This window comes from Chenopodium quinoa, unplaced genomic scaffold (genome assembly GCF_001683475.1).
Source record: "Chenopodium quinoa cultivar QQ74 unplaced genomic scaffold, ASM168347v1, whole genome shotgun sequence".
Lineage (NCBI taxonomy): Eukaryota > Viridiplantae > Streptophyta > Magnoliopsida > Caryophyllales > Amaranthaceae > Chenopodium > Chenopodium quinoa.
This window is the reverse complement of record NW_018743033.1, coordinates 1,842,363-1,857,946: the sequence shown is the minus strand read 5'-3', so window position 1 is coordinate 1,857,946 and position 15,584 is coordinate 1,842,363. Positions and strand designations below refer to the sequence as shown.

At 35.7% G+C, this 15,584-nt stretch overlaps 2 protein-coding genes across 3 annotated transcripts; one reads left to right on the top strand and one right to left on the bottom strand.

Moving 5' to 3' along the window:
* Positions 1-6,527: 6,527 nt before the first annotated feature.
* On the top strand, positions 6,528-6,863 carry LOC110730635 (uncharacterized mitochondrial protein AtMg00810-like). Its single transcript, XM_021910453.1, has one exon. It carries the CDS (start codon positions 6,528-6,530, stop codon positions 6,861-6,863), a length of 336 nt encoding a protein of 111 aa, XP_021766145.1.
* A 577-nt stretch (positions 6,864-7,440) lies between these two features.
* Positions 7,441-14,534, bottom strand: LOC110730560 (cytochrome P450 87A3-like). 2 transcript variants are annotated; one of them, XM_021910378.1, is made up of 9 exons: positions 14,135-14,534; positions 11,843-12,164; positions 10,431-10,580; positions 10,084-10,335; positions 9,906-9,998; positions 9,071-9,149; positions 8,180-8,286; positions 7,903-8,030; positions 7,441-7,712 (listed from the first exon to the last, which is right to left on the bottom strand). In XM_021910378.1, exons 1-9 carry the CDS (start codon positions 14,338-14,340, stop codon positions 7,610-7,612), a joined length of 1,440 nt encoding a protein of 479 aa, XP_021766070.1. In that variant the 5' UTR covers positions 14,341-14,534; the 3' UTR covers positions 7,441-7,609. The 2 variants fall into 2 exon arrangements, with proteins under 2 accessions (XP_021766070.1, XP_021766071.1); XM_021910379.1 differs by having other exon boundaries at positions 11,843-12,190; positions 14,143-14,534.
* Positions 14,535-15,584: the final 1,050 nt, after the last annotated feature.

The following is a 15,584-nucleotide window of genomic DNA, read 5'->3' as shown; positions in this document are numbered from 1 at the left end:
TAAATTATATAGCTACGTTAGCAAAACTATTTACTAAAATGACTGAATTAATTTCTAATTCCAAAACTAACCTAATATTTGCTTTAAGGCTTATGATCGAACATCAAACCACAATTTATTCTTTTTTATTTTTCACGTGCGCCTGTCTAGTTTATTATACGAAGTATTTATCAGCCTTTATTTATTTTAGTATTACATATTTTGAAAGTAGCTGCAACTAATCGTATACCCGTTAATTGAAAGTTTGAGCAGCATAATGTGGTGTTGGATGAGTATGAGATTTCAACATAGTATTTGGAATCTATCCATACATACTCGTTAATTGAAAGAATAAATATATAGTGTTATAATACCTGTTAATTGAAAGAATAAATAGAGTAACACTATATTATTCTTTCTTTAATTGAGTCCAAAGTAGTAGCAACTAATTGCATACCCCGTTAATTGAAAGAATAAATATAGCATTAGTGGACCTGAGGTTTATACGCACGTAATTGACGTTGTATTGAACATAGTGACCCTAATTTTAACATAGTAATCTTTATTAAAGCTTGTGTGGCTTTTAATATTATTGTGAACGTGAAGTACGACGTTACGTTGAACATAATGACCCTAATTGTAACATAGTGACGTTTATTATTCAAATTGAGCAGTATATAAAAAAAAAATTTTAAAAAAAAAATAATCTTTTATAGCCTTTATAATACTAAAATGAATTTTATTTCAACGTAATAACCTTTATTTTAATACAGTGACCTTTTTGTTTTTTTTTTATTAATAAAACAACCATAGTGCCTTTAATGTTCCACAATAAATTAGTGTGAACAAGATCTATTTAAGAGTTTGTAGAAAAGTATGTAATATTAGGGAGATGAGGCCCATGAGGGCATAAGACATCATAGAAACCTTTTGTCTCTTGATATGAGATTTCATACTTAAAAAGTCGAAACAAATAATAAAATGGATGGTCCAACTCATTCCAAAAGATTCAACTAATCAATCCCCTTATTAGTATAAATCTCAAAATCTGAACTTTGCACTTTTTCACGATGTATGAGATTAAGCTATGTTCTAACTTGGAAAAAAACAAAAGCTATGTTATAAATGGGCTTCTAATAGGGACTTTTGTGAGGCGTGTGTGTGTCAACAATGGGTTGTGGCATAAACAGATATGGGCTGGCTAGGCTTTATCAAGATGATCCACATGCACTCCAATTCACTTTCTTAGACATTCTACGGAGTATTTTTAAAACTGCCCATATTGTTCGGCGTCCTTATTTTTTTTAACCACTTTATTGGATTTTATTGGATTTGAAAATTCTACGATAGAGAAGATAGAGGGAATACAAGTTGATGTTTTTAATCAATAAAAAACACATATTAAGGGGTATTTTGAACAAATTTTTCACTTTAAAGTGGATAGGATTGTAATTTTGTCATGACTGACATGGTAATTATGTCATATCACGAAATGTTAAGAGTATGAGATGTCATCAACATTGGAAAATAATAACTCACTTAATATATACCTACCAAATAGACTTAACAAGAGAAACGTTGTTTGCTACATTGAAGTATTCCTTCCTCCTTCGTTAAAATTCTTTCCCAATCTCCACCATTTTTAACTGTATCTTCGTAAATCAAGCAAAGAAAATTGCTTCAATGTAGGACATGGTCATCCCTACCCTTTAGGATTAACCATGCCCTTAATTTAACCCTTTATACACAGGGTTTTCGTTAATTTGGCGGTGAAGCTGCTGGTGTCGTCGAGATGGTTTTGCGGTGAAGACGGTGGGCACAATGAAGATGGTGGAAATGGTGGTGTTGGTTAAGGTGGGTGGAGGAAGCTTCAATACAGGAAGCTTCAATGGTGTTCATGAAATGGAGTACTCAAACGAAGTACTTAAGAGTTATGCAACAGTTGTATTGGCTTCAATCTGACTCATCAAGTGTTAAATAAAAAACATGATGAGTTGGCAATATAGATGAACAAAGTTTGTCAATAAAAAAGATCAACTAGGCATTCCCGAGAAGATATATCTTTATTATTATGAAAATTTGTTAGAAAGGTCCTTTTAATTAGGTTTTTTTGTTTTAAAGGTTCTTTTATAAAATTTAAAAAAAAAAAAAAAGGTGACACAAATACGTTGTGACGAGGGTCCTTTAACCGAATTTTGACCATTGACTTTTGTACTGGTAACACTTATTTTCTTAAGGAAATTAACTTTAAAGATAATTAAAGCATAAAGAGTAATAAGGGCGTACCACTACCCAAAAGGCTAGTGATGATTGCCCTTCGATTGACAAAGGAAAAATTACGATACATTCTACTTATGACACATATACATTTATATGATTGTGAAAATTTTTATGACGGAAACATTGTTAGAAATCCAGAATATTCTGTAATACTCCGTAATATTCTATAATATTCTGTAAATATCTTCTCTTTCCATACTTAGGATAACTGAACCAAATCACTCTGATTTTAGAGTATTACAGGCTGTGATTAAGGAGGGATTACAGGATGTAATTATAGCCTAAAATAGGCAAGTAGACTTGTATATAATGCTGTAACCAGGCTACCTTTTTGGAATATACAGAAAAATATTTCAGAAACCAAAAATAGTATTGTCAATTTTGACTTGGTATCAGAGCCAGGTTCTTTCCGGCGACCGGAAAAAACTATCGGCATCATCACTTACCATGACCGACAACCAGGACATTGTTCCAAAACAACCACTAACGATGGATGATTTATTGCAACTGCTCTCGCAGTTAAACACCAATAAATCAAACACAGAAACCATGAACCAACCAATCCAAATAACCGAAAAACTAAACCACACAAATTACACAAAGTGGTCAAGACTGATGCGTTTGAGCATCGGAGGGCGAGGGAGGCTCAATCACATCACTGCCTCCCCACCATCTCCACAGGACCCAAAATACTCACGGTGGGTTCAGCGGGACTCACTGGTTATTACGTGGATAATCGAAAGCATTGAACCGGAACTACAAAATCAGTTCTTAGATTATCCAACAGCAAAGGAATTGTGGCAAGGAATTGAAACAATGTTTGGAAGCGGTAAAGACGGCTTACAGATATTTGATCTAACGATCAAAAGAATAAGATCCAGCAAGGAACCGACCCAATCGAAGTTTACTACAGTAAACTTTCATCAATCTGGAAAGAGATTGATAGGAGGGTACCAAACCCAATGCATTGCTCAGAGGACCAAACAATCTACAACCAAATAACTCAAAACAACCGGCTTTACCAATTTTTGGCCGGACTTAATGAGTCCATGGACAAAGAACGAAGGGATCTTGTGAATCAAGACCCACTTCCAACAGTAGAGGCGGCATATGCGGTGGTCCGGCGAGAAATCTCTCGACGGGTCATCATGAAACCAGGAGAGAAGGCCTCACAAGCATCATCGGCCGACTCCCCTGGTGTCGGTAGTGGTCTTGCGACCAAAGGAAGAACGGAGAAACCCAGATTCCGGCGAGATGACGACAAGGCAAATCTCAGATGCACTCACTGTGGCGGAACACCGCATACCAAGGACGGGTGTTTCGAAATTATTGGATACCCTTCTTGGTGGGCCGATAGGAAGAAGAAAGGAGAAAAGAGGAGTTCCGGTAACGCTACAATTAGCAACGGCGAAGGACCGGCGGCCAAGGAAGACACCCACGAAGGAGGAACGGCGGCCACGATTTCCTCTGCCTCGGGTATGAAAGAGAAGAAGGAAGGTAAGAACTCAGAAACCCTAGATCTCTTTTATGGTGTAAACTCTGAAATATGTACCAAGAACAGATTTAGCTTACTTTGCAAAACCGAAATAGAAGAACCAACCTAAACTACATATTTAAAACCGGAAACTAAACTTAATGAAATACCTAGGCCCAAAAACACTAGCCCACTAAATAATAAAACCCAAACCATTGAAACAAACTCATGTAAAACAGGATTAGTCTGTAAATCCGAAAAAAATACAAAATGGATTTTCGATTGCGGAGCTACAGACACTATGACGTTTGACATTAATGATTTAGAAAAAATCTACCCACCAGAAAAACACCATATACAAACCGCCAATGGAGAAGTAATTAAAACAAAGGGGTCGGGTGTTGTTAAAATTTCTGATAACATCAAACTACCTAATTGCCTCTTTATACCAGACTTATCTCATAAATTACTTTCCATTAGCCAATTGACAAAGGACCTAAATTGTACTGTTCTTATGAATTCTCGTGGATGTACTATTCAGGATACTCAGACCGGGAATATTATTGGGCATGGTATTGAAGAAGGTGGGGTGTATTATGTTACTTAGATGTCTCAACAAGGTGAAACAACTCTTGTTCGAGGAACGGTTGAGCACCAGCTTTGGATTTGGCACAAGCGCTTAGGTCATCCGTCTCTAGGGTATCTTAAAAAACTCTTTCCTTCCCTTTCAAATTCAAATGTTCCTTTTAATTGTGAGTCCTGTATTCTTGCAAAGAGTCATAAACATTCGTATCCAAATAGTGACAATAGAGCTGGAAAACCTTTTATTTTAATTAATTATGATGTATGAGGACCGGCCCCGAGTTTAATAAACATGGTTTTTTGTATTATGTCACCTTTATCGATGACTGCACTAGAATGAGTTGGGTATATTTCCTTAGAAACAAATCAGATGTTTATAAAACCTTCATCTCGCTCTACAAGATGGCCCAAACACAGTTCCAAACCCAAATTAGAATACTTAGATCCGATAATGGTACCGAATATAAGAACATTGATATGGACATCTTCACCGAAACAAATGGCCTTATTCACCAAACTACCTGTCGTGACACCCCACAACAAAATGGCATGGCCGAAAGAAAAAACCGAACCCTTTTGGAGATGACTAGGGCCATGATGATAGAATCCTCAGTCCCAGCTTATTATTGGCTGAAGCCATTTCCACAGCCAATTATCTCACCAACCGCCTTCCTACAAAAAGCCTGCAATTCTCTACCCCATTAGATACTCTTAAAACCCATATCAATGTTCCTAGTACTCATTCGTTGCCACCTAGGGTCTTTGGCTGTGTGGTGTATGTTCACTTACCCAAACGGGAAAGAAATAAACTAGAACCACGGGCTGTCAAATGTGTCTTTGTGGGATATGGAACCACCCAAAAGGGATATCGTTGTTTTGACCCAGTTGCAAACCGTCTGTATACTACCATGGATTGTGACTTTGTCGAAACCGAATTAAATTCTACTACCACCATCTTCGATCTCAGAGGGAGAATCCTAGTGAGGATCTAAGCTGGTTGGTCTATCTAGAACTGAATGTTCCTGACCCAAAAGAACAGGTTGGCAACACCACCGAGACAACTGATAATGTTGTACAGCTCGATCTTCACGATACTATGCCCACTAATTCAGACATGTCTGAGTCTTCAGTTCTAATTGAAACAGAGGTACGTACACCAGAGTTAAACCATAATTATGAATCTGGGTCATCTGAGTCTACTAACATTTCCGATGAGTTAGAAAATGAAGTACCAGGTATGAGGGAAGGCCAGCCGCAGAGTTCCTCTGATCATAGCAGATATGAATTTCCACCGAGAAGCACTAGTGGGGTTCCACCGAAGAGGTATGATCCGGAATTTGAATCCCAGAGATCCAAATATCCGATAAACAAGCCAGGAGAAGGAAATCTGTCCCAAGGAGCAAAAAACTATTGTGCAGCCTTGTACTCTGAGAGCATCCCCACCACAACAGAAGAAGCTCTTAGAAGCAAAAACTGGAAATCTGCTATGGAGGAAGAAATAAATGCGCTAGTCCGAAATAAGACTTGGGACAAGTGTATCCTACCCACTGGGAAAAGACCCGTAGGCTGCAAATGGGTCTTTACAATAAAACGCAAAGCAGATGGCAGCATCGAAAGATATAAAGCAAGGCTGGTAGCAAAAGGATACACACAAACTTATGGGATAGATTATGATGAAACATTCTCCCCAGTAGCAAACTTCAACACTATCAGAGTACTGTTTTCAGTTGCAGCAAACAAAGATTGGCCCCTGTATCAGTTCGATGTAAAGAATGCATTCCTCCATGGAGATCTTTCCGAAGAGGTCTATGTGGAAGCTCCCCCAGGGTTCTCACATGGCTTTAAGAAAGGAGAAGGATGCAGACTGAAGAAAGCCTTGTATGGACTAAAACAATCCCCAAGGGCTTGGTTTGGAAGGTTTACTATAGCAATGAAGAAGTTCGGGTACAAACAGAGCAATGCAGATCACACCTTGTTCCTAAAAAGAAGAGGTACCACAGTAAGTTGTCTCATCATTTATGTTGATGATATGATTGTAACAGGAGATGATTCAAAAGAGATAGAAGATCTGAAGAATAAACTTTTCAAGGAATTCAAAATGAAGGACCTGGGAAATCTTAAATATTTCCTAGGAATAGAGGTGCTCAGGTCAAAATAGGGCATCTTTATTTCACAGAAGAAGTACATTTTGGATTTATTGACAGAAACAGGGATGGTGGACTGCAAACTAGCTGATACTCCCATGGTTATGAATCATGGGCTTCAAATTCTTGAAAATGCAGAATCAGTAAACCAGACACAATATCAGAGACTCGTTGGAAAATTAATCTACCTAGCCCATACTCGGCCCGATCTGGCTTACGCTGTTGGAGTTGTAAGTAGATTTATGCACAGACCTCAGAAACAACACCTTGAGGCAGTATACAGGATTCTGAGGTATTTAAAAGGGACTCCTGGAAAGGGAGTTATGTATGAGAACCATGGCCATTTAGATCTTCACGTCTTTACAGATGCAGATTGGGGAGCAGATCGTGACAGTCGAAAATAGACTTCTGGATATTTCACTCTTGTGGGTGGAAATTTGGTCTCCTGGAAGAGTAAGCGACAAAAGGTAGTTGCTATGTCGAGTGCTGAAGCAGAATTTAGGGGGATTGCAAAAGGAATTACCGAAGTATGGATCAGAAAACTCCTAAAGGAGCTTGGGTATGCACCAAAGAAAAGTTGTAAGTTGTACTGTGACAATATGGCTGCCATACGCATATTTGAGAACCCGGTCCAGCATGATCGAACAAAACACGTGGAAATCGACAGGCACTTCATCAAAGACCATCTAGATGAAAAAGTGATAACTCTACCTTTTGTTCGATCAGAAGATCAGCTAGCAGATATCTTAACTAAAGCTGTTTCTACACAGGCATTTGGGCAAGCACTGAGCAAGTTGGGTGTTAGAGACCCTACCATCCAACTTGAGGGGGAGTGTTAGAAATCCAGAATATTCTGTAATACTCCGTAATATTCTATAATATTCTATAAATATCTTCTCTTTCCATACTTAGGATAATTGAACCAAATCACTCTGATTTTAGAGTGATTATAGGCTGTGATTAAGGAGGGATTACAGGATGTAATTATAGCCTAAAATAGGCAAGTAGACTTGTATATAATGCTGTAACCAGGCTACCTTTTTGGAATATACAGAAAAATATTTCAGAAACCAAAAACAGTATTGTCAATTTTGACTAACATGTTGTATATTAAAACAAATTACATTGTAAAACTATATCTATTCTTTCTTTAATTTGTTGATGAGCTTTTCGTAGCAAAACAAGCATGAAAGCCATCAGGAAACTGTAAGCCTGGAGTCCGAATGGTGTTCCCTCCTTTTATTGGCTTCCACCTGAAATTTCACTTATACATGTAAGATTTATCCGATATCAAAAACATAAAAAAAAAAAAAAAAAAAAAAAAAAAAAAAGTCTAAATACATACGTAGTTAATACAATTCGCCATCCAAAAAAATGCAATTCATATACTATGCGTTGTTATAAAGAGGTGATGATATATTATAGTGTGAATTTTGGCCTTACCTATACTTAGTAACCAAGTAGTGTAGAAACACAGCCATTTGCACCTTGCTAAAATCTGCGCCGATACAAAATCTCATTCCACCCCCGAAAGCCATGAAATGTTTGGTTGCTCCATGTACTTCTCGTCCCTATATATTCAATTCAACATCAGCTCATCTCGTATTAGTTATATTATATCGTTACAGGGATTAAAGCTCTAATATTAGTATTGTTATTTCTATTTTTCAACAACGAATAATTAAATCAATCCAATAGAATGATAAGCTATGATACGTACCTCCCATCTCGATGGATTGAATTCGAGGGGATTTTCATAGATGGAAGAGTCTAAGTGTACGGCCGGAGGGCAAACCATGACAGGCCAACCAGCTGGTATGGTATAACCTACATTATCCACCAATTTATATTATATGTCTCAATAGGATATTTATTAGTACATGCATATCATGATAAAGCATACAAATAAATATTAATAATACTAAAGCAATGAGTGCAACTTCTAATAATTGTCTATCAATGAATAAATGTAACAAGGGGTCACTAATAATATAACACGATTTATTGCATAATAATTGTCTATATATTACATAATAGAGTGTATTAATGAAAAAATGTAACAAGTGGTCACTAATAATATAACATGATTTATTGCATAATAATTGTCTATATATATTAGTACATAATAATAGAGTGTATCAATGAAAAAATGTAACAAGTGGTCACTAATATAACACGATTATTTATTTGAAAATTTTACAGTAGACGCTTGAAATATGACTACCGTAATGTTTTAATGATTATATAGTTCATAATTGACATATTTTTTTTTCAAATAATTAATTATATAACTTTATTAATGGTATTAAATAGTATTATCAAAATTTTTTTGATTTATCAAATTTTTAGTTTTATTTTTTTAAATTTTATTCTTATTTTATAGTTTCTCAAAAAATATTTATTTTATGTTAGATTAAAATTTTCAAGAATTATATTTACATTATAGATATTATAAGACTAATTGTGGCCATTTTATAATGTGAAAAAAATGAGCCGATCATATTATATATCATTTTTCAAAATATGGTAATCATTTTCCAAATGACCTCTAATGATTGAATAATGATTAAACAACTGATTAATTAATAATGACATGCATGGTGAAGCATACCCTTGAAGCTGACGTCTTTTATTGCTTTTCTGGATATTACAGGAGCTATGTTAGCCAACCTTAGTGTTTCGTTGATGACCTGGATATAATAACATATTTAAACAAAGATTAATTATTAAGCATTAATCATACATCAACCATCAACCATTATCATATATTTTTGAACGTTTACAAGTTTAAGAGTTTTAACGTTCTATATGAGGTCCAAAATGAAATGAAATGAAAAATTGGCACCACGCGACATATATAAAATTATTATTGCAACTTGCAAGTAATCATATCCTTACATACGAGTAACATTTTTGAAGAAAATTTACAACTAATATACTCCTAAATAATACTCTATCCATTTTTAAATACTTGATCAACTTTTTATTTTTGGCCGTTTTTAAACACTTGCTCCATTTTCTTATTTGAAAATTTTTTACAATATTTAATTCATTTCTCTCAGCTAGTGGACCCAACATAAATTATATTTTATTAATTTCATATACTATCTCCTCCAATTCTCTCACCTACATTTGCTTTTTACAATTTTTTATTCTTCCACTTACCCCACTACCTCTATATTTTATTAATATCTCCAATTTTTCCTAAAACTCCACGCATGAAGAAATGGAGCAAGTATTTATAAACGAAGGGAGTATATGTATATTTTTAATTTCATGTCGATTTTTGTTAGAAATATGTTATTACAAAATATAAACAAAAGATACGAAGGGAGTATAAATATATACAATTTCGCTAAACTTTTATAGTTTACCAAACAGATAATATTTGCTAACACAAGCAAAGGAAAAAAATAATTAAATTAATTAAATAAAATAAACATTACCATGAAAGTGTAAGTCATAGATCTGTAATCTTTCCATGAAAGGCGAGAATCCAATACGTTTTCACGACTCTTAAGAATTATCTCATGCTCTTCCTGTGAATTAATTCGCTTGTGTGTAAATTCAACTGTAAATATCTTACTCGATTACAGGTCAAATTAAAGAAAAAATAAACCATACCGTAAGTTTTTGTAGCACAAGAGGATTGTCCGTGAGAAATTTGATGGCTAAAGTAAGAGTAGTAGAGGTAGTCTCAAAACTCGCAAAGAGAAGCACAAACATTAGGTCCAAAGCAATCCCTTCTGTTAGGAGTGTTCCCTCCTTCGATAGCTCCTCGAGTACGTAATCGAAAAAATCTTCATTAAGTTTCCTAGGCTTCATCTTTCTTTCTTGGAGCAACTTTCTCAACATCTTCATTGCCTTCTTTCTTCCCTAAATTCACATTGAATTGGCAGATTCATACTTAGCTAGAGATTACAAGGTCGAGGCGAAACGGAATGCAAAGATCGAAAGTTAAATTAATTTACTTGTAAGCACTTGTGATATGCTGTGCCAGGAATGTTCAAAGGAAAAGAGATCAATCCTTTGATAATTTCATCGAAGTTCTCCCTTAGATTCTCTGAAGAGCTTTCGGCATCATGACTGATTAGCTTTTTGGCTGTTAGATTGAAAATCATCTGCATGACGTATCATAGAAATTACTACAAACTCATGATAAATGAATAAAAAAATTTTAAATTGTTTTTTTGTTTTTATTTTTTATTTATAAGTAAGATGAATGACCCTACTGAATTAATACCCTCACAAATTAAGTTAATTAGTCCAACTACTTACGCAGTTTAAGAGTAGGGGGGGTGAAGGGGGGAAGGTAAAGGAACCTCCCTAGTCCCAAGAAAATGTATTTTGTGGGGTTCAAACTTGTGACATCAAAATGATAGGGTGAGTTATCCAATAATTAAACTTGGTTATATTTGATTTGATCAGTGCCGTCACTGGGCCAGGGCAGGCCCCAGACTAAAAGCCCAATTTCATTGAAAAGAATTTAGCAATAAAAATCAATCTCCTAATACATATTAAACAAGTAAAGAAAGTAGCTCAATGGTTATAGCAAGGTTTTAATTAGCCTTGATTTTTGGGTTCGGGACTTGTTAGACTTGTTTTTGTTTCATTAATTCTTTTCTTCTTTCTAATTTACCATTATTTTAGTTTAGTTTTTTTTTTTTTTTTTTTTTTTTTTTTTTTTTATATCTTTTTTTCTTCTTTTTTTTTCAAAATTTTAAAAGAACAATATTTTATTTTCCTTATTTTAACCTGTTTTTCTTTTTGTACCTAATACAAAAACTTTCTTTTAGTCGCCTTTTAATTTTCTTATTTAATACTCTCCCGTCCTATAATATAAAAATAAAATAAAAAACAAAAACAAAAAACAAATTGAGGCACTTAAAAAAAAAAGAGAAATATTATAAAAGTATGTAAAATAAAATTAAAACATTTAAAAAATAAACATAACATTTTAAGACACCAAAAGTGAAATACAAGCAATATATTATGAGACGGTTAGAGTACTATTTTTGTAATCACTCTTATAAATAATATATTTTGAGTATATATCCTAGGTACATATAAATACTCCGATTTGTATGACTTTTTTTTTAGCTAATTTTTTCAAGTGATGATTTTTTATTTGGCTGATAAATTTAATACATTAACTTTAATTTGGACGGTCGCGTATTCACATTATAATTATACTATTTGAAGTATAGTTTTTATGAAATTGAGTGTCTAATTAGTATATCGCTTACACATACACACTAAATTATTGGGGGCCCTAATTTTTAGTTTGCCCCTAAGCCCCTAAAATGTCAGAAACGGTCCTGAATTTGATCGAATGGCACGAGTAGTGTAAAATAAAGATATTACATAGTAATCAATAATGTACCTTAGCAGTCGCGTCTTTGAGCTCAACTGTGTCCTTGTTGCACCACTGATTCAGATGGGTTAGTACTTCATCTTCAACTTCAAATATCATCTTCTTGAGGCTCTCAGGACCAAACAAACTCAGAACCATGTTTTTAAGGTATTTGTACATGATATCTTTTAAGGTGCTAAGATTTTCGGGTCCGAAGATTTGTGTGAATGTGGTTGGATACCAACTTTCAAAAGCTTGACCCTCTTGTTGAAAGATTATGTGGTTAAGTTCTGCATCCGCTGATATTATCAATGGTGTCCCAACTAAACTTGTTTTGAATATTGAACCATACCTGACAATATCAATTAGTAAACCACGCTTATTAGTTCATTGTTCGTTGCACACACTTTGTATCAAAATACCTTAGAGTCACATTATCAGTGGCGGATCTTGAAAGTTTTTCTTTCGGGGGCCATAAGTTTTTAATATAATTTTACGTCTATAGCAAGAATATAATAAAATAAACATATGAAAGTTATTTACAAATTCAATAATGCAGAAATACAGGAAAAAAATACCATTAATGTAACAGTAAAAAAAAAAAAAAACGGAAAAGTACTAATGTTTGTGTTAGCCTTTTAATTGTGCTCCCATGGAAAAAGTGCACATACTTTAATTCATTAAATTGATGTCATTACGGAGTAAAAGAAAGAGAGGGGTTTTGTGGGTAGTGGGTAGTGGGTAGTGGGTTGTCACTTGTCAGTGATTGTTGGAAATTGGCCAATTGGGTAGTTATAGTACTATATATTTGATTTTCCTAGGTAAATAGAGAAGTAATCAGTTAGGGGCCGTTTGGTTCACAGAAGGGAATCGGAATGGAATGAACAAAGGGAGTGAAATGGAATGGAATGGCAAAGTGGAAAATTTGGAAGGTTGTTTGTTACAAAAACCAGGGAATCATTCCCTCCACCACAGCACCACCACCACAGCGCAGCTCCGACCGCCGCCGAACCCTCACAGACCTCCGCTGACCGTCGCTGACCCATCCCCGAGCGTCGCCGACCATCCAGCCCCCATCCCCGACCGTCGAACTCCCTCCCCGATGCTCCAGCCCCCCTCCCCGATGCTCGAACTCCCTCGCCGACAGTCGCGCCCCCCTCGCCGACGGTCGCTGACCCCTCGCTGACCCTCCAGCCCCCCTCGCCGACGGTCGCTGACCACCACCGACCACAGCACCACCTTGAACTCCCTCCCCGATGCTCCAGCCCCCCTCCCCGACGCTCGATCTCCCTCCTCCACCACAGCACCACATCGCCGACCACTCCCCGGTGCTCGCCGAGCCTCCCCGACCACTCCCCGGTGCTCGCCGACAGTCGCCGTCCGACCACCACCGGCGTATATGGGTGTTAGTGTTAGGGTTAGGGTGGGTGGGGAATGGAATAGGAAAGTGGGGGGGGGGGGGTGGGGAATGGGGAAGAGGGGTTTTGGGGTATTTTGAAAAATGAAATGGGGGAATGATTGAGGGAAAAAGTGGCAAACAAACAGGTTGAAAGGGAATGATTCTCATTCCCTTTCCTGAAACCAGCGAACCAAACGCACCCTTAGTGTATTTTATGGGCCTTCAAAGCTTTACTATCTTATTATTGGACTGTTGTATAAAGCCTTTACATATTCAATTTTTTTCCCAAATCTATCAGGGGCCAAGCCCCATTGAGCCTTTATAATAATCCGCCCCTGTACATTATACCACTAATAGCTAATGACACCGTTTCTGAATACCTAATTTGCTTTGACTATAGTACTACTGTTACAATTTTTCTTGGTATTATATAAAATAATATGTTAATAAATTAGATGTTATTGGATTTATGTTAATGTATAATTTAAATATAGTCGTATAAAGTTTATATTATTTTTACAAATGCATAATAAATTACACCACGGGGAGATAGAGTACACAAGAATTTAGATATAATAGTGGAAAAAGGAAAGAGAGATCAATAAATAAACAGGGTACATTGGGGGACTACATGAGAATTTGTCCATGAGTGTAGAAGCATTAACCAAAGTAACAAGTATGTATTAACAATAAGAGCATGCTTGCAAAGAATTGTTTGGTTTTCTTAAATGGTATGGTTAAATATTTGTGAATTTTCCTTTAATGGTAAAATGTTGCAATTTCATGAATGGATTAAGTATATTAATCAAATACTACGGAGTAATTGTTTAATATTTTGTATTTATTTTTACTCATTTGTACTTTATTTCACTTTTGGTAAATCATCATATACTATATACTGTTAGTATAAATTATAAATTTACTTGAGCACCCGTTGTTTGACAAAGGGAGGAATGTCGAAGGAAGAATACGGGGTAAAGTATTGACGTGTTTCACCAAGAAATGGCAAACCCATTGAACCCGGGGGGAGTTTGCCATGGTATGTTGATGTTTTCTTCCTTGTAAATAGCAAATGTGTGATGCTTATTATGATCACCACCCCTACAAGGCTCACTACAATCGGAGACATATCTTGCTTTATTTTAAGTAAAAAGACAAGAAAGAGCTATAGCATAAATATTGCTTGTATCTTGTAGTTTGTAGCATTTGTTGTGCTACTTTATATAGAAAGATAATACGTATGTAATTTCTACGTTATAAAGTAGGAGTTGTATAAAGTAAAGCAACTTGCACTCCGTTTAGCCGGAATTAGTAGGGATCATATTTGCGCTTATGTTTTTGGAATAGGGAGATATCATTGTACGTCTATATATAATATTGACACAAATAACAATCAACGTAGACCTGGTAAATGGGTCATTCGGGTCGGGTCACTTTCAGGTCGGGTCATTTCGGGTCAGCTAACATTCGGGGCGGGTATGGGTCGGGTCGGGGTCACTTTCGGGTTTCGGGTCAAGTATTGGGTCAAGTTCAGGTCGTAATTTCGGGTCGGGTCAAGTATGTTCGGGTCATATTCGGATCAGGTCAAAATCTGATCGGGTCATGTTCGGGTTGTTTTATTTGTGAATCAAGCTCAAATGAATAATTTTATACGGAATATATATTTTGTTATTATTATAATAAAAAACTATCAATTCAGTTTATGAGCTTAGCTACGGTTGAAAATGAACAATTTGAGTTACTTTTGGTACAAGACATTTTAAGTTCAATTATCAGGTAATTTTAGTTCGCGACATTTCGGGTATCGGGTCTGTTCGGGTCAATTTTGGGTATCGGGTCTGTGCGGGTCAAACACTTCAGGTCAATTTCGGGTCGGGTCAACTTCGGGTCGGGTCAATTCGGGTGTCGGGTCAACTCCATTTTCGGGTCGGGTATGGATCGAGTCGGGTCAATATCGGGTTTCGAGTCATTTTCGGATCAATGTTTTTGGGTCAATTTCGGGTCATGGGTCGAGTCATTCGGATCAGATCATCAGGTCTGGGTAATGATTGTCAGATCTAAATCAACGTCATAAATTACCTAACAGAAATCAGATCGGCATATATAATATATCATATCTTAAGATGTTGTGGTCATTGATGATATTAAAATAATGTAACTTGCTACAATAATACATCAATTATTAGTCAATGTAAACAAAATCTATTAAATATATTCTCTTTATAAAATGTATGATATTGTCGATATTAGGTGGTTTTTTTAGCTAAAGAGTAAATTTTAAGTTTGGTTTCGTACTTGCGTGATATACGAATTTTAACATACAAATGATTAAAACTACTTAATAATTATTTCTATAGGTTTTTGCAAAAGTTT